Consider the following 24,214-nt stretch of genomic DNA (forward strand, 5'->3'; position numbering starts at 1 on the left):
AGAAAAACACCCTGTTACATGCTTGAGTTTGAGGAATCCCCATGAAGTCCCCTGAAGGGAAGTGCCATGAATCACCAGCTTAAGAGTCAAAAACCTCCGGCATTTCGCCCCTTGAAGCAGATATTTGCTTTCTAGTCCACCAAGCCACAGGCTGGACAAGCCTTCCTACCGTTTATCTTTAAAAGACCAGCTTCAGGAAGTCTCAGTCTGCTCTTCCACCTGCCCTCACAATAATAGACACCTGTTCTCTCTACAGCTACTCTATAAAGAGAGCAGTGCCTTCCATAAGCAATGAAGTTAGAAATACAGCAAGACAAATATAATATTAATGGCCAGACAACCATCCTGCAGTTTGGTGTTCCCAACATTCAGGATACCGTCATGTTGTTCTGGCAAAAACTCTGCTGACAAGCTAGCAAAAAGATTAGGGTAGTAAATCACTTCATGGTTTGCTGTTTGGGTTTTTTTTTCTCCTGCTCCAGTCTAATGAGGTATGAAGTGGGGCCCATGTCTAGCTCATACGGGTTTAAAAGGCTTTTTTCATTTATATTTGCAAAGAAACACTCACATAAAAAAAAAGCAGTACATGTTAATCAACACAGAGTTTGAGTACCTTGATATTGTAACAGTTGATAGTGTGGTCACTTGAGCCAGTGTAGAGTGCAGCATTCTTCCCATTTGTCTGAGTGACCAGGAGGCAGTTCACTTTTGAAGTATGTCCTTCAAAGACAGCCACACACTTCCTGCTCTAAAAAGGAAAGCATAGGGTCTGTCAACACGAATGCCCATAATGCCCTGCAGGATCTGCGCCTGACAGAGTAGGGTAGGACAGCTAACAAAAGCAGGACACGTGCAGCCATCTATCTCCCCTTACCCCTCTCACAGGGAGAAGCAGTTGGGGAAGGGGAGAAGAGAGGTTTGAAGAAAAGAATAGAATAAAAAAAATTAAGTGCTTGAAAAAGCAGCTGCTTCCTTAACTACATAGTAAGGCTTCACGAAAACAGAACTGCAACCTTGTGACTGCAATTAACGTAACACCATTCCCACAGCCTTACTTACAACCAGATTGTAGGCACAAACAGTTTTGTCTGCTGAGCAGGTATACAACAAATTCCCAAAAATCTGAATAGCATTCACTGCAGCCAGGTGTCCCTCGAAGTTTCCCTCGGTAGGTTCTTCATCCTCACCTGGCTCCGAAGACACTTCTGTAGGACAGAGACACATGTACTTTGGTTATGTGAACACACTCAAGCAAACACGCTACTGTTGTTTGTATTACCAAACAGCAGAACTATTTCGTGGGCTCAGCACCTTAAAGTCAGATTTCATTGTGGGTCCCAGCTGGAGCCTGTAAGTGGCAGAAGGCAATATAAAATGCCAGAAAGACCTTTGTATGATGTTAAGTCCAGAAAGATCTTTAAAATAGCAAAAGGATTGTATTATTGTTTGTCCTACAGCTCTACGGAAACTGTGGAGCAGAAGTGTTTGTGTGGGAGGGGGCAAGGCACAAAGCATTCAATGAGGGATGACATAAGTGAGTATGCATCGCTTCCCACTTCAGTTTTTAGTGCAGGTTTTTATTTTCAGGGCAAAATTCCCCTCTGGCAGCAGTCTGATCGAGACTTAACTCAGAAGTCCTGCAAGATACTATACACAAAGTATCAGATGAAAAGCTTAAAAGATATACCTGATGAGTTCTTTGATCCTCTTAGTGATGATATGGAAGTCTGCATCTCAGCCACGCTGTAACACAGAAATAAAGAGTAGCGAGATTGGACTTTGCACGTTCGTTTTCAGACAAAATATTGATGTAAGTAATACTCCAGAATACAAGACTCTGCACTTAGTAGAATATAGGCTGTAACAGATAAGCTCAAAAACAAACTTTCCCTGGTGGGCAGCCTTGTTCTTGTATTAGAGAAATTAGTAAGTAACAAGACACATTCATTTGTTGGACCAAAAAAGCAAATTCAATTTTCATTTTCCCTCTTATTTCACTCCCGAATGAAATTAAAAGTTGCTGATGCTGTAAGACTGTCTGAATAGGAAAAAAAAAAAGAAAAAAGAAAGGCCTCATGCATATTTTTAATGCTTTCACTTTTGAGAGATCTACAATAACCTCACCTTCTTTTCCCATCATCCCTATAATTTGTGCCAATCTCACTGGTGGAGCTCACTTCATCATAACCAGAGCAAGACACCTCTAGGACTGCCTGATCCACAGAGCTGCGTGAATCCCTCTTTGATGGACTGTCCGGTTTCTCATCTCCCGACTCTGATGAACCAACATCAACCACCTCACACTGGGGCGCTGGAACTTCCACTAGTTCCAGAGAAGTATCACTGTCGTTCTCATCTTTGTTTCTTGCTGTTTGAGCAGTAGCTCCATTCTCCTGTCTTGGAGGGGTGGATGTAGTAACTTTTTCTCCTTTAGGAACCTTTCCACCCTTGACTTTCCGGACAGGCTTACAGTCAGTTATATCTTGTTCTGTATCACTGTTCTCTGGCACGTGGGCTGCCCTCAGAGTTTTCTTCTTCCTTAACTTTCTCCTCCTCCTGTTCCCTTTTTCTGCTGCGACTACAGCAGTTGCCGTCTGTTGCTCGGACGGTTCTGCTGACAATTTGAGAGTTTTATCCATTGGCATTTCTAGAAGGACTGAATGCTTTGGAAGAGAAATGCTGCACTGATCCAGTAAAAAGCTTTCAGTCACTGTATCATTTGCTTCTCTCTTGCTGAAAACAGACAGTGAATGAGGAGAAGGGTTCTCAGGAAGTCCAGCCTTTCCCCTGTCCACAGCAGGCTTGTGAACATCTTGATTAGCGTGTTGGAAACAAGCTGCCAGCTCTGATAGGGATATAGTTGCAGAGATAACTGGATACACTGAAGTTTTCTGGTTGGTCTCTTCTGAAGAAAATAGACTAGTGTTATATTCAATCTGTACAGCAATAAATATTTATGCAAAATCGCTTTCTCTGCATTTTTTTGTTTATACTAAGTTGTGCACGTAAAGTACATATTCCTACATGTTGAAAGCTATGTGCACATGCAGATCTGCTATTTCAGTCTGCTATGCAGCCTTTAAAAAACATAGCTGGGGAATAAAATGTTTATCTGTGTACCCAGAAGCAAAGGAATGGGGCACATCATTCAACTTGCTGGCTGACTATATGCTTTTAAAGTTCTGACAAACAACCTTTGGTGAATCCTACATTGTCGGCTTAAGATGCTGCCACCCTTCACTGTGTGCTGCCTTACCAGCTGTTACCACTGCTGTAGGACTGGTATTAACCAATGCATGCCTAATACGTCTCAGCTGCTTAGCAACATAGTTTGAAGACCTTGTGCTTAACCCATCTGCATTAGTTATTTCTACCAAGTTACTTGGACTTAACTTAAGGTAGATGAGTCATGCACAACCCACTCTGCAACATCGTACATTCCATCCTGGGAATGGCAGCACTGTAAGCCATCAGGGTAAGATTTGTTAGTTCATCTGTGGTGGACTAAGCGATGGGGCGAACATACTCTTCCTGTCATTTTAACTTGAAGCTAATATGAACAAATGAATCCAACTTCTCAACTGAGACAGGCTAAGAGCACAGGTAGCATCTCACAGCTGTGCTTCCCACACCCTAAAATTCCCCAGTTGCATTTGCAATAACTATAGTCCAGAACAGGATGTTTTAAAAGTTCATTTATTGCAGTGCATTTATTGGGTGGGATTCCTCAACGTGAATGGGAAGCTGGCAGTATTTGAAACACTTCCCTGCTTCAGTCTCTTAAGAAACCAGCAAATTAAACCTACAGCAATGCTTAGACAAAGCTGTTGGACTGTTTAACACATCACAGTACAAATTTGATGCTTTAGAATTACACATCCAGCTAGAGACAGCTTAAATGTGAACATCTCGCCCCACACCTTCCTCAGGTGGGAATTTCCAAGATAAAACTAAAACTTGTTGACAGTGTAGGGTATATCATATTTAAAGTAAATCAATGGAAAGCGGTTTTTCCCCCAACCCGTAACTGTAATACACAGCTGCAACCTGCTAGAAAACCTTCTATACAGAAGAAATGAATGCTTAGATGAGGTTTAAACAGTTACTGTGCTGAACTATACTGGGAAGAAGGCACACAAACCTAAATTCTGCATACACCTCTAACATCATGCATCCCTCATTTCCCACAGGAAGGGGGAGGGAAGGAACTTGGTCACTTTAAAACAAAACAAACAGGAAAATAGGAGTAACCAGCAACTTAAACTGAAACTTCTAAAACGAAAAGTTATTAATTCTCAGCACTTGGACTACTGCAGGTGTTAGAAAAGGAAGTAGGAAATCACCACAGTAGTGCAAGAAAACAGAATCACTCGGTTCTGCAGGTGGGAGAGATTGCTGGTAGTTAGGGGAAATCAAATGCAATCAGCTCCTTCAAAACAAGGCTGAGCTGACCTCCTAGGGAAGCTGACAAGCCAGATGTTCAACCCCCAGAAAGCAGACAGTCTGCCCTCAGAGAGAATTCCTCTCCCCCAAATTACAGAATTTACCTCATGGTAAATGCTTATTTTCCCCCAAAGTTACCAAATTCATTTGATGGCAGACACTCATTTTAAATGTAGCACATATAGAAGTTGATCTATACCAAAACCACATTAATTTGACAAACAAACATCAAAAGAACATTCTTGCTTTTAATATGACAAAAATAAGTTTGTAGGAAACTGACAAATATGCTAATGTGATGAAGACATTTTTAAAGTAATTATTTAAGTAATAAAGATGAACCTTCAATGTATAGCTGTATTTATGAGGAAAAAACTAAAACACCTCTTCAGCTTCTGTTGTGCCTGCACAGACATCAATGAAGTCTGAAGATTCTGCAAGCAAGACACTTTATGCCACTGCAGCTAGTGATCACTAAATCTTTATTCTGAATTTTACAACTCTAACATTAAAGAAAAATGACACCTCTCTTCATTGATGTTTAAATATAACAGAATGGCATATGCCAATAAAAATGGGAAAGCGAAGGAAAGCTAAGTCTTAACAAGGCAAACAAACTCAAAAGCTGATTCTCCCCCCCACAAGTTTATTTTACTTTACCCCTAGAGCTTCATAATCCCTGTCAAATCCTCCAAAAAGAGAAGAGGCAAAATTCACAATACTACGTTAATGTAATGCAGCACAGTGGAATACAGGAAATGCAATGATGACTAAAAAAAGCACAAAGAGCACTATTTATACAGAATTCTACATCTGAAGCAAACTGCAAAAAGGTAAAAAACCCTTCAAATTCTTGTATTTACAGAAGCCTAAGCTTCAATTCAGCCAACACTTATCTTGTGCTTGAGAAAAAAAAAATGCTTATAAAAGTAGAACAGCATGGCTTTTACCAATACTATTTTCCACTTCAGATGAAGGAAAAAAAAATTGTGTTGGCTATATTTATCTTTAACAAGGATCTTACTTATGAATCTTTATCTCAAATTATCTAAGTTAAGGGTTTGGGTAAGTGACATTGTTATGGCAGACAAACAACTGTCATTAGAGTCACCCTGCTTGACTTCACAGGCTCTTAGGAAAGTAAAGGATGATTGAGCTTTTAATGTTCAGTTTGTACCTTCAGTCACAGTAGCAAGTTGCAGTGGAAAGTACCAATAGCATTTAAGCCTTTGACCACAGGCTACAGTACATGAGTTTTAGGGGTTTTAAACTGTCTAAATAAAGAGTTAGCAATTTCAGCTATAGCCGTTAAGATCTCATTTTTCTGAAGCAGTAGCTCTCACATTAGTAGTTCAGTTAACTCAGCGGTTTCTCCTCCAGACAAAAATGAACACATACCTTCATTGGTAGCCCTCCCCTACTCACTCCCACTCCCCTCACATGAGTGAACAGTGCCTAACATCCTTCTTACAGTAAATTGTTTACTGAAATCACAAATAAGATTGCATGAACTTTGAATGAGCATATCCAGACCAGTGGGATTTCGAGAGATGGAGCGGGGAGAAGACGGATTGTTATTTTTAATATCACAAATTATACTCTTTGTGCTTATCCAGCAGGGCCCAAGAACACAGAATACTCTTAACGTAGTTGGTCATAATTTTTTTAAGGGAGATCTTCAGGCGTGCATTTTTCCTTTATAGGCAGATTTTCAGCTACCAATGCCCGTTAAATGATGCAGAGTAAAAGACAGAAATTACAGGGGAGGTTTTAAGGTTTGGGGTTTTTTTATTAACTAAATTATTCTGAGAAGATGTAACCTTCAAATTACTTTAAAAATAGAACAAACATGAAAACTAGAAACCTGTATGTGCATATGACTACAATTTGCATGTGCTTAACAATTTCAAAAACGTGGAATCCATTTGGATGTGTTGTAAAGAAGGTCCCAGTTTCTAAGACTATTAAGTTGACAAAGTCCTACACAAGTTAATGGGAGTTCACCCCTGCACAACAGGCTGCAGGTTTGAGACCCAACTTACATTATTCCAGGGAAAAAAAAAAATATTTCCCTTATTTTCTTAAAGCTAGTTCTCTTAAAACAAAGAGAAGCCACACATACCATCCTTCTGCTCTACCTCTTCTGCTCGTGAAGCACATGGAGAGCTCTGGAGTACAGAATTCACATTTTCTTCTGAGCCTTTTGGAGACAGAGGTTCCCGTTTAACTTGTACTGAGGAGTCAGGAGGAGTGGCAGGTGTGATGCCAGAAGACTGGAATGGTGATGGCATGTTTACATGAACAGAAGCTCCCAGTGGAGCTACAGAAGATGACAAAGTGTCCAAAAGGGGCAGAAAGGAGCCTGCAGGAATTAAGTCAGCTGCTATCTGAGATTTGCTATTTCTTCTCTCACTTAAGACACTGCAGGAAATTTGCTCTGACAGTTCAGAAGGTTCATACGTTTCTAATGGCAAAAGAGGAGAGAGAGGAAAAAAAAAAAAACCAGAACAAAAATATTCACATCTTACAATAAAATTTAGTGGTGCCAAGAGCTCATTTCTTGTGGACACACAGGCAAGAAAGAGAAAAATTTGTAAAAAAGCCACTAGATGGCACTACCAAAGACCACAGCTCACACTTGCACAATAGACTTCAATATTGAAAGCCTACAATTTTATTGTACATTTTAAATGAGTGAATTCAAGTTAAATGCAATTTTTACAAGATGCTGAGTTCAAAGAACATGAGAGTCAGCATTCCACTGCTGTAGTTTTATGGTATCTCATACCTTGTAGCCCCTGCAAGATCTGGATTCTCTGACTTCTCAGCGTACTCATTTCCATGGTTATCTGCAAAACAGTTGTGGTTTAAATCAGTCCTACTTAAGGCAGTTTTCCAGGCTGCTAGCTTCTAGTTCAGACAGTCTCAAAAGCCCACAGTTACCTGTTGCTTTAATACAAGGAACCGTTGAACCTCAACATATGCAGCCTGCAAGGCAGCTCTAGCCTGCAAGAGACTGCTGTCCACACTATGCAGGGACTTGCTTAACTCTTCTTCCCTCAGCGATATAGCCAACAACTGGTCTACCTGAGAACGTTCTGAAAAAGAAACAAAATTTAGAGTATAATTGTACCTGACAATACATTAAAATACATTACACATGATATCTCAATAAATACTGCCACCTCAGAATGTAAAAATCACGTAAATTAGGTCAAGCATCAATATTCATACAAGAAGCTGAAAAGGAATACCTATGCACAGGAACATCTACATGAAAGAGGAGCAAAGTTGAGTATTCCTCTTTACAGGATCTCATCCTTGACTCTAGTAACTTTATTTCCATCATAGCTTTGCCAGCTCTGATTTAATTTAGTTGAACAAAGTCATCCTCTTCCACAAAGATCTTTTGTTGAAGAACATGTGTACATAAAGTACAAATACACACATTCCATTAATGTAATCAAAAAGACAAAGGCAAATTTAACCTAAACAAGATTTAAATTATTCAGTTAATCCAGAGGCCAAGGAAAGGCAGCTTAAGAGAAGAACCACCCAATGATAAAAAAATCATTTACTATCCAGGATGATTTTGGGCCGTGAGACTCATGTTTGCAATCTCTTGTGAAAGAGTCTGAGCACTGTACTCAGTAAAAGATCCTCCTATACTCCTTTCTAAAGTCCTCTGGCATTACAGAGATTCTCCAAGTGAATTAAGTTTCAGTTTTTGTTTAGTTTCATTCAGGTTATAGTTTCCTTTAGTAGATCTACTACAGTAATGATGATGCTGAAGCAAAGTAATGGGAAAGAGAGATTTTACCAAGTTGAATGTGTTATTAGTCTCCATAATAGATACTAGTCATTGAAGACAGAGACTGATAAAAACCTCCACCTTTTCAAGTAGTGAAATATTAGTTCCCACAAGAAGATCCATATTAATTGCCCTGCATTCCGAACAACTCCTAATGTAAATAAATAATTAAAAAACCAAAAATGGAACATTTGAAACCTATCTTCCGGACCCCAGAGCTCCCAGATGGTGATGCAATGATTTAGTTCCCAAAGAAAATATTCTCCCTAAATCACAGGTGGTCAATTTTGATACGCGGTGATGTGGATGTGTTAGGCAAGTGTCATGGTTTAACCTCAGTTGGCAGCTAAGCACCACACAGCTGCTTGCTCACCCTCCCCCCTGGTGGGATGGTGGAGAGAATCGGAAGAGCAAAAGTAAGAAAACTTGTGGGTTGAGATAAGAACAGTTTAATACTTGAAATAATAGAACAATAATAATAATAAAAAATTGTAAGGGGGGGGGAGGGGGAGAGAGAGAGAGAGAACACAGGGGGGAAAAAAAAACAGGTGATGCAATTGCTCACCACCCGCTGACCAACACCCAGCCAGTCCTTGAGCAGCAATCGCTGCCCCCCAGCCAACTCCCCTCAGCTTATATACTGAGCATGACGTCATATGGTGTGGAATATCCCTTTGGCCAGTTTGGGTCAGCTGTCCTGGCTGTGCTCCCTCCCAGCTTCTTGTGCACCTCCTGGCTTGCAGAGTATGGGAAACTGAAAAGTCCTTGACTTAGTATAAACACTGCTTAGCAACAACTAAAACATCAGTGTGTTATCACATTATTCTCATGCTAAATCCAAAACACAGCACTGTACCAACTACTAGGAAGAAAATTAACTCTGTCCCAGCAGAAATCAGGACAGCATGTTTGAGAAAGACCTGTCTAATGCCAGAATAAGAGTTTTCTTTCGTCAGGAGCAGGAAGGAATGAGGCATTCCACATTCATTTCCATTAAGGACAGGGAAGGAGGAGTCAAAAGATAAAAAGTATTGACAGAGATGTCAAAAACAGAACACAGCCCAAGTTATGCAGAGTACAAGTTTTCTGGTGAGACCACCCAGAAGTAGAAAGGGAAAGCTGCATGGCTGAATTAGAAGGGTGTGATGGGTGCTTCTCCCTTCAGAACTTCCATCCGAAGAGGCAACAAACCTCTCTTCCCTGAGCAGGGGAAAGCAAAGGTCCCATCTGTGCAACCAGGAACATGAACTGCAGACAGAAAAGAGGCACAAAGCCTTCTCTTAGAAATAACTTCTGACAAATTAAGATGGGACTCTTCAGAGAAGAATGTGTTGCATACCTGAGAGCAGTCCACCATCTTCAGTAAGAGCCCAAGAAGCACCAAAGTAACATTAAGGAACTACCATTTTAGCCAAGTCAAAAATATTACTAGGTATTTACAACCTCTATATTAGATGCACATATGTATGATACTCACTCACCTTTTTTACCTTTGATTTTTCTTCTCTTATTCTTTCTTTCTAGACTAGGGATTTCAGGAGAAGATCCCTCCTGCAAGTAAAATCATTTATTAACAAGTTACAAGAGCAATTTTGCCTAAATCAAAAAGTCAAACACCCACCGTCTTTTCAACCATTACTTGTACCCACAGAGAAGAATATACAATTAATTTTGCACATTCTTGTATAACTCGTCCTTCCCTCTGCCCTTTAAAGAGAGAGGGCAACAAAGTGAGTGCCATGTTTTCATCTCAACTAGGAAGAAGTATTAAATAAGCTGACAGCCTTCTACTTGCTCAGATGTTTAAGACCACACTTGGGTCAGATTTTCTGCTCTACAGTTTTAGTTGAAGGTCTAGAGGATTAAATCAGTGAGGAATTAAAATTATCGCTTCTGCATATAACAAAACCATTTTGAGGATTTTGATCAGAAACATTTTTTTCCCCCTTTGGGTAAGTCCAAGACAGGACAGCAAAACAAATTCAGACTTAAGGATATCATTTTAAGTATATAATTTTGTAAAAAGGGTTGTCTTTCCTTGCTTGACCTCAAAACCAGGAACATCTAAGGAAAACAAATTTCTACTACAGTCTAGCTTCCATTTGTTTGAAACACCAAGATCCTTGCTACAACACCAAATACTTCCACGGAAGTATTTTAATAGCTCTTGTTTACCAGCATAGCATGCCAGTTACCAAATAAAAATTAAAGAGCATTTGCCGTTCCTACTAATTAAAAAAAGATTAAGCCGAAGTCCTACACTAGGAAGGCAGAAATGGAAAAGATTCTTAAAGAAAATTAAGTCAAACAAGCAAATTAGTTTGAGGCTATCAATGTATAAGACAATCAAATGGAGAAAGTCCTCCTTGCGGAGTTCATTCTAAGGTTGAATGACCATTGACAGGGAAAAAACATTTTTTAGTGCACCAAAGCTGGACAAAATTGCACACTTACTCCAGTTGCTCTTCGTTTCTTTCCAATTCCTTGGCTGTCATTCTGCTCAGTACCAGATGTGCAGCTACTGTCTGTAGCTGCATCTATGTTATTAGACACTGCAAGAAGTGAAGCATTATTTGAAGCTGGACAATTTTCTTCTGAGATTTCTAGTACATTTTGTTTTTCGAGAAGAGGTGTTCTCTTCTCTGAGCTCTCCTGGTCTTGTTTTGTGAGGCTTGTGACCTCAGAGGTGGCCTGTAGGCTGTGTCTCCTTCCACTAGTCTCAGTTCTTTCAGACATAAATGTCGACAAAGGAAGAGAAGATGTCTCCCGTTTCAAGTCAGCCTCAATGTCAGTGCTTGCCTCATACCCAGATGTTATGTGATGTGAATGGCTGGCTGCAGTTATTTGCCTTTGCCCACTTTCATTTATTTTGGCTTGTTCACTGAAGAAGCTATACGCAGAAGGATTTCTGTCTGCAATGACACTGCTTTCAGAAAAGCTACGTTTTCTGGCTGAGCCAGGCACTGCTAAGGAAATCCCTTCCCACTGGAATCCTTCCAGAGTAGACAGATCAGATTCTTCACCGAGTTCTAGACCCTCTTGCTCATTTTGAACAAGAGGCACCATTTCTATGCCAAACCTTTAACAAGATAAAAAGAAAAATAAATACACATGTAACAAGCGAGCTAAATCTAGAAAAAAGCCTCCCCCTTCCCCAAATGCACATTACTGCTTTAAGAGATCTGGCAACTCATTACACTGGTATTCTGTGCTTTCTGTCTCATCTGGCAATGGAATATCTTTTGTGTATCACAAAATCAGATTTAATGGCTAAGAACTGACAGCATGATTTCCAAGTCAGAAATCATGTTGTTATAATTATTCCAAACCAAGTTAGGAATAAGCAAATATGACATCTTTTCAAGATGCTTCAAAAACTTCAGGTTTAAAGAAAGTTTCAAAAGTGAAGTATTATAAAACTGCTTCCTCTAAACACAAAACCAAACTGCGTATCAGATTAAAAGATTAACAAATGGAAGAGGGAGCATTTATTCTGCCTGCAGCAATGCAAGCATTTCTTGCACTCCTGAATAAATGAAGAAATAAGCAACTGTCACAGCACTGTTTACATCCTGATTGCATTTTTACATTCTTCCGCTTAGAACTTGAAAAGCAAATATATTGCTAGTGTCCATATTCAGATATTAAGCAACGATTATGAACTGATCAGAATCTTTTCTGAGCAGCAGACTACTATTACTTACCTATGGATAGACATCCACACAAGCAATCATACAAACTCAAAATTATTTGTATATGCAAAAGATTGTGGTATAGCAAGCTTCATTCTGAAGTCTTACTTTTAGGATTCTGGAATTCATTTCAGATTTGGAGAAAAACAACCCTCCCCCCTCAACACACACACACAGAGTCATGATTAGATCTGAAAGCTACCAACCTTGGTAAACCTTTGCCAAGTTCCTGTTTCTTCTTGGTTACCTGCTGGATGACTTGATCCCAGTTTACATTTCGGCGAGAGGCACTAAGAATCTGCCTGAGGGTGGGTTTAAGCCCCGACTCCTTCTCAGTCTCACTTCTCCGATGGCCACTCACATTCCGAATGCGCCGTGCATTATTGAGATTGGGCTCTGGAAGATGTGTCCCGACTTTGCTCTTCAGACTAATATGTCGTGTCAGGTCTCTTTGCAGAGAGGCAGGGAGGCCAAGTTTGCTTAAATCAGGAAGAAGAAGGCCCAGTGACTGGCTTCCTCCTTTTTGCAGCTCATGATCTGAAGGATTTTCAAAACCTTCCATTTCAAAGTGATCATGTGACTTGACACGCTCTTCATCCCCTTCTCCATCCTGTGAGGAGGTTTTCAAATCCACATGCAAATGGTCCTGACTGCTTGATGGAGAAACTGTGGATTCCATCTGAAATGTAGAATCTTTTAGATCAGCAGAAGCGATATTTGAAGCAGCTGGCTTTTCATCATCTTCCTTTTCAGAGGTGGCAGGTTTACCTTCTGGAGTGTCACAGGGTAAACAAGGACTAACAGAAGAACCCAACTTTTCAACTCTTGCTTCTGACTTCTCACTTCCTGTTAAATCATCATCGCTCACATCTTCTAAAGAATCTAGTCTGAACTCATTCTTTGGCGATGCTTTCCCAGTTTCTTCCCTATTCTGGTCACTTGTATCCTTGCAAGAGCTTAAGGAAGCATTTTGCAAGGAATGGTTGGACTGAACATCTTTGGGGTTTTGTTCTGCTTCACTTAAGTTATTAACAGGCTCCCCAAGATTGCTAGCAAGCACATCTTTGTTGTCGTGTAAGTTACCAGCACATGCACCATGCAGCTTCAATGAGTAAGAGGAGAAACTGTTTGTTTCCAAGTTCAGTGCATTCAAATGATTCTGCTCTTCACCACTAGTTGAAGATAACAGAAGCTTGATATTTTTTAAGAGACTGTTTGCGTCTTGCTTTGTTGAAGATAACTTCATATCTGTGATATTCAGAAGAGGGGATTTCAGTGATGGCATCTTATTACTTCTGCCATCATCTTTGTCAGGCTTTTCAACACTGGAAGTGTCTTTCATTACCTTGCAAGAATCAAGGTGATCTGAGGTTACATTAGAAGGGGAAGATGCTTCCCATTTTTTAAGTTTTGAAAGGCTAACATTGGCTTCACAAGTTTTTCCTTTCATTGAAGAATCAGTAAGAGGCATAAATACAGAATCCATTTTATCCGGAGTTTTAGAAACATTATCTTCAGACCGTGGTTGCTGCTCTGCAGCTTTCTGGGATGGGTAAGGAGTCCAGCGATACATTTTATCTCTGGAAGGACTGCCACTTTTTCCACTGGCTCTGGAAGTTTTGCTTTCCGGTTGCTTCGATGTACCAAAATCCAACGCCCCCTCAGAAGGAAGTTTATCACTAGTAAAATCAAGCAAGTCACTCCTATTTTTTCGATCTCTGTATGGCGGAACATCAATGTCTTTCTCCTGCCGCTGCCATGCATATCTTTCCTTATTATATTTAATTGGCTCTACCGAATATGTATCTCCTGAGCTTCCAAAATTCCAGCCATTTGCACCATGAGGACTAGATTTCCAGTTTCCTCCATAACTCTTCAAATTCCAGCTAGAAAAATGACCTGTTCCTTCTGAGTGCCAAGTAGAATTTCTCTCCCTAGCACTGTGATGCCAATTTGATGTTCCTCCTCCCCGCCCACTTGGATGCCAAACATTTCCAGAATTCCCATAGTTATGCCGATTTGAAGAGCTTCCTGAAGCGTTTTGGTGCCACCCAGAGCGTCCCCTTGAGCCACCTGAATGCCTGTTTATATTAAGGTTCCTCTGAGAGTGTGAAAATTTGCCTTGTCTAGGACTAATATAATCATCCTTTTCCCACTTCCAGTCCCTTTGTAATGCGTTATGATGATGCCACGATGACTGATCATAAGCTTCTCTTTCTTTGTAAGTAGTTCTTTCTTCTCGCCTTCTCTGTGTTCTCCTATCATCACATTCTAATTCTTGGTTTGCACAGCTTGGTTCAGCTTGCCTACAAAACAATTGAGAAAAACCTACGTTCTGATGCCGTTCCACTGAAATCCAACAGCACACAAGCCTCATGCATTTTATTTGCACTGGGAAGAAAACTTTTTTTTTTTTAATAAAAAGAAACAGAGAACTTATTTAGCTTGCCTTACTCTTCAGGCTTCTGTAGTGTTTGACCTTCAAAACTAATGTTGTATCTTTACTTAAATATGATCTTTCAAAACTGTTCTTACAAGAACAACTGATTTGGTGCAAGAGCAGTTCAATAGACTAATTCTTAAATATTTCTGTTTAACTCAGAAGAGAATATTCCTTTCTCTTTACTAGTTACTGGACTAATAAGAAACAAACAAAAAGAAAGCTTTGTTCTGTTGTATAATCTTTGTAATTTGAGTAATCTTGATAGACAAAAAATTCATTAGTAGTGAGATTATTTTTTCTGAACACTATTCTGTTGGTGTTAGGTGGTGTAACTAGAGTGAATCAATACAAAATAGAAGGAAAGTTAGGCTGAGAAAAGCAGTTATTCTACTTACTGGAGGAAACAATTGAGATCCTGTCTCAGTTTATAAAGCTTAAGTTAAAACACAGATATAAAACATCCACAGAAGTTGTACTTCAGTTACAAAAATATTTTGTCTTGTTTTAACCAACAAAGTTGAACAATCCACAGCATGCAATGCTGAGTCTGTATGAGCATGATCTACTGCCCTTTGGATAGTACTTGTAGTTGGCAACTTATCATGAACACGTGGTAAATTATCACATGTACATTTAAAGATAAATGCTACAACACCGACAGCTATTCCCAGGGTTAGCAGTCTAAACGTTCTAAGTATTTATTCTACCAAATGAATAGATTTTATTAAAAGTTTTTCCAAAAACTGAATACAGAAATGCTTCTTTCTGACGTTACATGAATACATTCATTCTAGATCCCTGGACAAGCAAGACAGAAAACTTTCACACTACTGCACAGAAACAATTGATTTGAGTAAACTGAAAATTCATATTGTACCACCCTTTAAGTTTTCAACACATTCCAGTTTTGCTAAAAGATGCACAAATAATTACTCTCTAATGGGAAATGGGCTACTGCATAAGATAAAGTGAGCTCTAAGACAAAAATTCAAAGAAACAATGTCTAAGTGATACTGTAAGTTCTAGGAGCTGACTCAACTGGATTATGATCTAATGGAAACAATTTTGCAGTATTAGTAATTTAATCCATGTACTTTCTCCCCCCCCCCCCGCCCTCCCCCACGCCCCCCCAAAACCCAACCCGGCATCCAGCAAAGAGATTTCCTAAGATTTTAGTTGCCTCAGAATACCACTGTACTGACAGCATTACTCCTTTACCATAAAACCAGGAAAAGTGACATAGTTGCTACCTACATTGACCAATATGAAAACATAACCATTGCGCAGTACATAATAGGAACAGCCTAGTATGACAGAATGGTGTCAAAACCAAATAATCTCCACAGATTTGTGCACTTGGAGACGTTAACTGAAATTTCTAGCCACAGCAAGCAAAAGCTTCTTTCAAAAATCATATGCCCCTTTAATACCATCGCCATGCCATAAAGCTATTCAAACAATATATTCCCAACTGGAACATCATATTGGCAATGCACACTTGCAGAGTCACATGGAAGATAAAAGGCAATACTTATTACTCCCTGCAGCCTTCTATTTCATGGTGAGCCACTAGAATTATGTTTAGCTAATGGTAAGCAGTAAGATAAAACAGGTAAGAAATTTCATTCAAGGATTATGGGATTTCCGTGTGACATTGACAGAACAAGCCAATTCATTTTAAAAAGTCAGATTAAAGTTTTATAACAAAGCATGTTTAGCAACAGTTTCTAAAATGCCACGTTCCTATAGACAGCTCCCACCCCAAACAATATTAGCACTACTGTCACATTTATTAAGCCTTTCAGTTAAATGGGTATCAATTATTAAAATAAAAACATTAGGGCTCTCAAAACACAAGATTCCACACTGGGGACTGTTCTTATCCATAATGGAGAATAGTTTTATTCCTTACTAGTAGTAGATCAACAGAACAAGAACATTCAGCAGAATCACCTTTACATGTTGAAACTACAATATCCACATAGGTCTCCTGGATTGTTCTCGTTAACAAGTACACTAGCTACAGGCAGTTTACGTTTCATAAGCACCTAAGCCCTAGGAGCGTATCCCAACTGTGTTAGAAGCAATTCTATCACCTAAGAGGAGAAAGGAAAACTCACCGGTTCCGTTCCTTCCTTTGCTTAATTAGTTGAATGAGTTCTTTGTCAAGGTATTCTTCTTCTGCCTCTTCTTTCTCTTCCTCTTTTCTGTCATGGGCATCAACATTGTCTTTGTGCAGCTGGCTGGAGATGTGCTTGGCATATGCTGACAAACCCACCAGTGTCACCCTGCACACCCGGCATTCATGATTGCTGTCCCTAGGAAGAGAGGCAGAGGGTGGACTTTCAGCTCTGCCAACAGGCATGGCAGGTATCTCTGGCCTTACTTTGTTTCCTCTGAATGTGCTTGCGTTCAAGGCAACTAGGTTTTGCTCAGTATATTTAAGTTACTTGAATTCTTTGGCTTTTTCTTTCAAGGTCTAGTTTTTTTGATGGTCAGTTTTTAAAAGATTTTTTTCCAACAATCAAGAGGTAAAAGACTTGGTAATAAAGCTGCGTTAACTGGGAGGAGGAATTCTTCTTGAATTGTTGTACTCAAAATCTTTTCAGAGGAAACATAGTGAGCGAGGAGGCAGAGTGGAAGGCTTACAGAGCTAGCAGGAGCTGCTCTGAAGCCCATCCATGGTGCCAGCTGCACTGGGGAAGCCTGGTGACAGCTTCTACATTTAATCCTTGCCTTGAGCCTTCCCCCAGTGAAATTTAGAAAAGGGAGGAGGCAGTACATGGATACAGCCAATCCCGATACAACATAACCTAAACTGGGACAGCTGAGACTGCTGCCTGGAATCCAAAGACTCCACAGCACAGCGAGTGATGAGAGGGTGTCTTCAGTTCACTGTACTTTATTTGGTTCAAGTGTGCATGAGGTCTGCTTTCTACTTTGGAGGACTTATCTTAAAAAATACAGAAATTATTTCAGCTGGAGGAAGTTGACAGCTGTGTCAGACAAATGGCTTTACTCATGTTTCAGTGAATACTGGATTAAGGTTACAACATTTTTTTTCTTTTTTTTTTTTTCTTTTTTTTATTACGAAATTCAGATTTCTAAAAATACCTTATTTGTTCTCCTGACAAATCCTTTCAGTACTCCACTGTTAAGGAAATACATTGTTAATAATAAACCTAAACAAGGAAAATATGTTCACCAGTTAAAAAGTCAGAAAAAACCTAATGAGAGCATAGTCCACTGCAAATAACTCAGCGGGACCAAGTTGGGACTTATTGCCAGCCTCCACAATGCCTTCTTCAATTCTACCATTTAATTCATAAAAGCAGATTTACATATCCCCATGGCACACTTGAGACCAAAGTCTTGTAACAGTAGCATTATAATACCAACACATAGTTCATGACTGGGGTCAAAAAAATGGGATCCACAAAGGAAAAAGACAAACATGAATCCTTGTTTTTTTAGAGAAAAGTTAAAAATTAAATGAGAAAAAGATCAAAAGATGCACCTTCACTCAAGATATTAAGCCAACATCCTTATCGGAGTGGTTAATGGAGTGTCAGCAGCTATGTTTTATTTATCCTGGAAATCTGTGGTTTTCCTTCTAATGTAGTTGAGATATTTAACCAGTGCAGTCATTCAGGCACAGCTAGAGCGCATTTTATTTTAGATAGACTAATTCACAAAAGTTACACTTTTTACATTTAATTATTTAGCCTAACTAATTTCAGATGAAACATTTGGATAAATTTCATTTACAAAGTCTGTAGCTTACAAATTTAGTCTGTGTTTTCCAGAGAGGGGTGTACTTCATTTTGCACACTTCACACTCACTAATAAATATTGAAAGCCTAGATACTATATATTGTACTTTGGGCTATCTCATTAACCCAATAAAGATAACCAAATACAATCAGTAAATTTTACTAATGCCATCGGAAGAATCCTCTCCACACTCATAAATGGCACAGCTATGCATTGCTAATAAGACTTATTTTTAACTTAGGTCATCACACAAGGCAAACTGCAAATAGAAAGTTGGCTTCTTGCTGAAAAAGGTGCTGCTCTTACACAACGTTCCACTTCAATCGTAAGGACACTTCAACGCGAAACATACCTCAGTAGTACTAATTAGGTTTTAGAGAACAATCCAAATCCTTCATAAGACCCATGTTTCAATTCTTTCGTAAAACTTTCGTCACCCTCATTTATACACTAACTAAATAAATGCAGAGTTTTACTAACTTCGGACAAAGCCAGTGAGTCAGTAGTTGGCCTAAGGACAAAGAACCTGTTTCTATCACTTCTAACTTGTGAGTTACTAATTACAAAGCTGTGGTTCTTGTATCAACTGATAGTCTGGAAAGAAAAGATTCAAGTGGGTAGTGACTAGACTTATGTGTCCTGCTTTTAATCTATATGAACCTTAAGATAAAACAACTCTATTTTTTCCTATATGAACAACTGCTTTAATTGAAGATGAATTGGCTAGGAGTTCAGATAGTTACACTTAAGGGATTTTAGATTTCCTTCAGTTCTTTCCTTCCTCTACCCCCATTAATATCAGCCAGAACTGGCCACACTCCACGACACACACTGATCATGTCTAAGCATTTCCCTACCATACAGGAACACCACACAATTTTACAGAAGCAGTTTGAAATAAACATGACAAAAGTATTCTCAGTATGAAAACATCCAAGAGCTTTATTTACTGGATGTGTACTTCAGATGGCAGACTCAACATCCCTCATACAAGAGCATTATGTCACTTTCAATTTAAAAAAAAAACCAAAAAACACTAAAGCTTTGTACTTGACATCCAATACTCCTTACGTATCACATGGAGTAAGACTTCAAGAAAAGAAGAGCCTTAAAATGTTTCAGAAAATTATTCTAGCCCTTGAGATTACTAAGTTAACTTTAAAAGGAGAAAAGTGTGAACCAATGTGTGCATTTCCTTTACCCCTTCCCTACAGGAAGCCTAAAAAGTGACTTCTAGTTGGATGTTAAATTTGAAGGTAGTAAGATGCTGATACTACACACTTTAATGGTGTTATCCTCTGTTACACAATTCAACCGCACTCACAAGGCTGTCGCTTCTGCTTCACATTTTCTACTTGGAGCACCTTTTGCTTTACAAGGCTGTAAGACTCCTAAAAGACTTCTACTAAACTTAAATGGAAGGAAGGAGAGGCACAGGGGAACAGAACAAGGCTGCTGCTGCACAGTGAAAAATGAAGTTCATTATTCATTTTGAAAACAAACATCTGCCATGCATTCTTCTGAAAGAAGTAATGAAGACAGTTACCTTAATAATAGAAAATGTAATGCTGATGAAACAAATTTAATCTAATTTCATTCTTATGGAAACGGAAAACCAAGAATTGTCAGATCACTTGCAAGCCACTGTGGACACAATATATAACTTCTAGAAATTACTGTTACCTTCAAGAGTCAAACTAAAAAAATATTAACTTAGAAGGCCAGAAATAAGATGCCAAAATGTGTAAAATTTTAAGCTGCAATCCTCACCACTTTCTGCAGTGAGGATCTAGTGGTGAGGATCTCAGAATCATTGTCAGAAGACAACAGTCCAGAATAGAAATGCTCTACAAGTTAGCTGACCAGAAGCCCTAAGTCAGTGTCTAGTGCTGAGGTTTCTGAGCAACCCCTTCCCAGCTGTTCAGTAACAGAACAAATCCTTCTCACACCCGTTATGAATAGTATAATGCGCTTGATTCCAGGCACATTTTCAGAATGTTCCTAGCTCCTACAACCCAGTTGTGTGGGGCACTGCAGAGAAGAAAACAAAATGATTTGGTTTTTTTTTGTTTTTGTTTTATTCTAAGTAAGTAGCCAAATTCAGAACAAAAAAACCCCAAACAAACAAGAAACGTAGGGCTGAGCAAGGGATAGCAATGGCAGGGGAAAAAAAATGAGTCGGGAATGTGAGGAATTTATCATTTTTATGCCCTCCATCTTTACTACAAAGCAATTTTTAAGTGAAAAAATAAAATATCTTCCAAGAAGATGCTTTCGTACATTTTCTCAATGTGACACTAACAACTTTGTTAATCCAGACAAGTTGAAGATTTTCTGAATCCCACTAAAACAAATTTCATTTCAAGAGGGAGAGATTATTTAATTTTCTTTCCAACATATTTCAACACTTTGATAGTCCACACAGGCCCTGCCTAAAGACAGGCTGACGACGGAGATTCTGAAGACGGAAGTCCTTTTCCCAGTTTACTAACCTGTTGTGAAGCCCTGGACAAATTAATCAAATATTAAATGGAAGTAGAAATCAGACAACAGAGGTTATTTACTGACAGTTAACATGCACTTCAAGGTACGCACTATGTTTTTACTTATTGTCCTGCAATAAGGGTTATTTTCTATTTTAGAGAGACAATTTGAACTGTTAGCAGATATAAGTGGGCATACACATATGCTACAGATTTTCCGGAGGTCTTAACCTAAAAACGTATTAGGTTGCTGATTTAGACAAACTACAGCAATACTTAGCAATTATACACAACAGTAGTATAAAATACTATACAGCTGGCTCAAACAAATGTCTTCAGCTGTGGCACATATGTAATACAATCTTGTACTCCAAACATGGACACTTTTCTGCAGCTGTATGTATGCTTTGCATATAAAAAGTTACTGAAGAGAAATAAATTGCAAACCTCCTCTAGTCTTGAAACATTATAAACCAAAACAGTTTAAGAGTTTTACTATAATTCAATATGGCACAACTTAACTACACTGGCATTAGTATCTATCATATTATAGATCAGATTCTTAATTTCACTCAGCCTTTCTTGAATAGTTAACTCTTTAAACAAGGGGCCCAGAGCCCTAACAGCTACTCTCACCTTACACAAAACAACAGAATAAAAGCTACATGAATGAAAAACTAGCATGCGAACAGAAACAGTCTACAATTTTTCTTGCCTGGATATAAGATAGATGTTCTGACAAAACGGATCTCCCACACCTCAGAGTTGAAAGAAGATCACTTGTTAGTCCTTTAAAAGGTGTGTAAAAGAAACTTGTCATTTCCATATAAAGTTTGTGCTGCGAGATGATTAAAAATTAGTCTGTAGGTCAAATATTTAAGTGCAGACTATCTGATCTCTCTGGCTACCTCAAAACCCATACACCTGAAAGCACTTTTAAGTGCACTCTGGCTACACTCTGATTCCATATTATCAGGATGATATTTAAATACCCGTTAACTCCCTCCTCCTGTTTTCCAAAGGTTGCAAATAAAACCAAGGAAACCAGAAGGAAAACACCATCCACCATGGTTAGGTCCCTTAACCAAACAACTGGACCAGGGTGGCGCAGGACAAGGCAGTCACTCAAACAGATGCAGACTTTACATCCAAGATATCAGTCTTCTCATAGTGGTTTAAAAGATCAACAGTTGCTTCTACAGCATTGAAAACTTTTAAAAAACATTTTAAAAAGGAAAATTCCAGTGTTCATAATTCTGCCAAAGGCAGAATTCTAGTGCTTCCAAGAAACCAAGCATGAAACTGCCAAGACCTAAAAAACATGGTTTTTAATTTTATTTCACTTCAGTCCAAGAAATACAGGAGAGCTTTCTTCCACATCATGGTTTTCCTCCTGAGTTTTCAACATTAAGAGATCATGTTCATTGCCAGCTTTATCACAAGGCATGCAACTAAGTGATACATAAAAATAAATTGTGCGATTCAGCTTGTATGGGAAATAGGACATGAGTTCTTCCAGAGAGTGACATACAAACTGCACAGAGAGGAAGGATGTAAGATTGTTCTCATACCTTCCCTTCAGGTTTTCAAGTTCTCTGTGGTGAAGCATGCTTCTCATGTGTTCTTCCATCTCCTTCAACATGGGGAAAAAAGTAAAATTGGTCAAAACAAAACGGTGTATCACATTTGAAAAGCTCACTGTTGAGAACTCTCCTGCCTTGCAGGAAGGTGTACTCTACTCCTGTAGGGCTGTAGCAATTGCCATTCCCATTTCTGTGACCATGACAGCACAAGTAGCCACACTCTCAGGAAGTCATACAACATTACCTTTCCTGAGGAAGGACACAGGAGTCATTAGAATTCAACACAATGGAAGCAGAATTCCAGGAGAAAGACAAACAGGAGTGCATGTAGCAAAGCTTATTAGACTGATTTTTGACAAATTACCATTGATCATAATTTTTATTAAAAGACTCATTGATACCACTCTCCAGAATCACAGTACTTAAAACACTGTTTTCCTGTGCAATCTGAGCAGTTTCTCTGTATTGTATTATGACACAGCTGTAATTTCATCATCACATACTATTTTACTCTGCTAGATGCACTTCAGAAACTGAGATGTACATAACACGTCAGTTTGTTGTTTACAGCAACCTTTACCCGTGAACTGCAGTGGTAGTATAATTAATCGCTATTGAAAGAGAGCTGCTGGAAGACAAAGAATGTTCATAATTCAGTGAAAGGAAGCAGTTTGGAAGATTTAACTTTCTCTTGGTGTTTGAGCCAAAGTGTTTGGAAATCTTCAAAGAACAGATACTAATCCCTATCCTTCTTTAGTCCTTGAAATCCCATCTGCAAAGGGAAAGCAACATCTTCAACCTTGAAGAGGTGTGTGAATTAATACATTGGCATTTGCAAGATATCCATGTGCCATGTGGCTAAGCAATATATGAAGGCCCATAAAGAAACACTCAGTTTCAGTGCAGGCTTTGCATGATATGCAGTACACAGAAGATACGCACCAAATTGACACATTAATGAAAACACATGCTGTGCTGCGTAATTCCACATTCTCCTTCCATACAGAAACACAGGCCTCCCAAAAGGAATAACAAAAATCGTGTATTACAGTATTCTTAACATAGCACAATTTATAGCCAAATGTTTCAATGCTTTCCACTTTATTATCTTTATACAACCATAAAAAAACTCAGGACCTCAATATTTTTAACATTCAGAATCAAGCATACTGCACAGCTCATTTCAAGAAAGATACTCTAAAGCACATGCAAATATATTATTTGATTTGTGATAGACCTAGATCAATAATATTCCTGTTAGAGGCACAAACCCTCATACTTTGCACAATTTCAAAATGGAAGCATTTCTTAGACACATTTCATATTAGTATCTTCATATTAGTATCTATCGATAGATGTAAAGCATTAATTATTTACCTTTTTTGAGTTGTACACAATGTGACATAATATGCATTTTCGTTCTCGAACCATGCTTATTACTCTGGAAAGATCTTATCCCATACCTGCAAATAAAAATAATTTAAAAAGAACCAACATTCAGGATTACTTTTTTTTTTTCATTAATCTGTTTTAGTAAGGAAAGTAAAAATAAGTTCTATTCATTAAAACACTTGTGCTGAGTTTCTTTAAGAGAATACATACCTCTTGCACATAGTTAATATTCTTCAAAAAAAGATAAGGTAGTTTTGAATAGTCATCTAAAACAGCTATAATAAAAAGTAGCTTTCCCTTTCTTTCATTTTGTTCCTTGTCCTCCAAGACATGGCACTCATTCTACAAGCAAACGGAGATCTGTAGGAATCCCCTCAGCTACTCAAATCAGATTAACACAACACTTTTCAACTAGGATGATGAGAGGGAGATAAGTAATTGGGGAAACCAAGCAGGGCAAAGTCAGATCTTTATTTTGGCACACAAGGCAGCTCAAATATGATATTTAAGGCCCTAGGAAAATGAAACGAAGGCCATTCATGACATCAAAGACCATCAGTCTTCAAGGTTTATCAGTCCATTTATTCACCATA

At 38.7% G+C, this 24,214-nt stretch overlaps 1 protein-coding gene across 3 annotated transcripts in view; it reads right to left on the reverse strand.

The window, feature by feature from the left end:
- The window catches only part of ZNF106 (zinc finger protein 106), a 32,761-nt gene extending 9,069 nt beyond the window's left edge, over positions 1–23,692 (reverse strand). The window contains exons 1-13 of one of the 3 annotated variants that reach the window (XM_009277564.1): positions 23,607–23,692; positions 22,218–22,279; positions 16,510–16,707; positions 12,153–14,252; positions 10,709–11,333; positions 9,736–9,805; positions 7,387–7,541; positions 7,232–7,292; positions 6,566–6,907; positions 2,125–2,902; positions 1,688–1,743; positions 1,060–1,205; positions 614–748 (exon numbers count right to left, since the gene is read on the reverse strand). In XM_009277564.1, the coding sequence (XP_009275839.1) occupies positions 614–748; positions 1,060–1,205; positions 1,688–1,743; positions 2,125–2,902; positions 6,566–6,907; positions 7,232–7,292; positions 7,387–7,541; positions 9,736–9,805; positions 10,709–11,333; positions 12,153–14,252; positions 16,510–16,707; positions 22,218–22,279; positions 23,607–23,660 (4,782 nt within the window). In that variant the 5' untranslated portion in view covers positions 23,661–23,692. Of the gene's footprint in view, positions 1–613; positions 749–1,059; positions 1,206–1,687; positions 1,744–2,124; positions 2,906–6,565; positions 6,908–7,231; positions 7,293–7,386; positions 7,542–9,735; positions 9,806–10,708; positions 11,334–12,152; positions 14,253–16,509; positions 17,105–22,217; positions 22,280–23,606 lie in introns of those variants that run through there. The other 2 variants (XM_019471597.1, XM_009277566.1) reach the window with 2 other exon arrangements.
- Between the last annotated feature and the right edge of the window lie 522 nt (positions 23,693–24,214).

This window comes from Aptenodytes forsteri, unplaced genomic scaffold, assembly GCF_000699145.1.
Source record: "Aptenodytes forsteri isolate BGI_AS27 unplaced genomic scaffold, ASM69914v1 Scaffold146, whole genome shotgun sequence".
In the NCBI taxonomy this organism is placed as follows: domain Eukaryota; kingdom Metazoa; phylum Chordata; class Aves; order Sphenisciformes; family Spheniscidae; genus Aptenodytes; species Aptenodytes forsteri.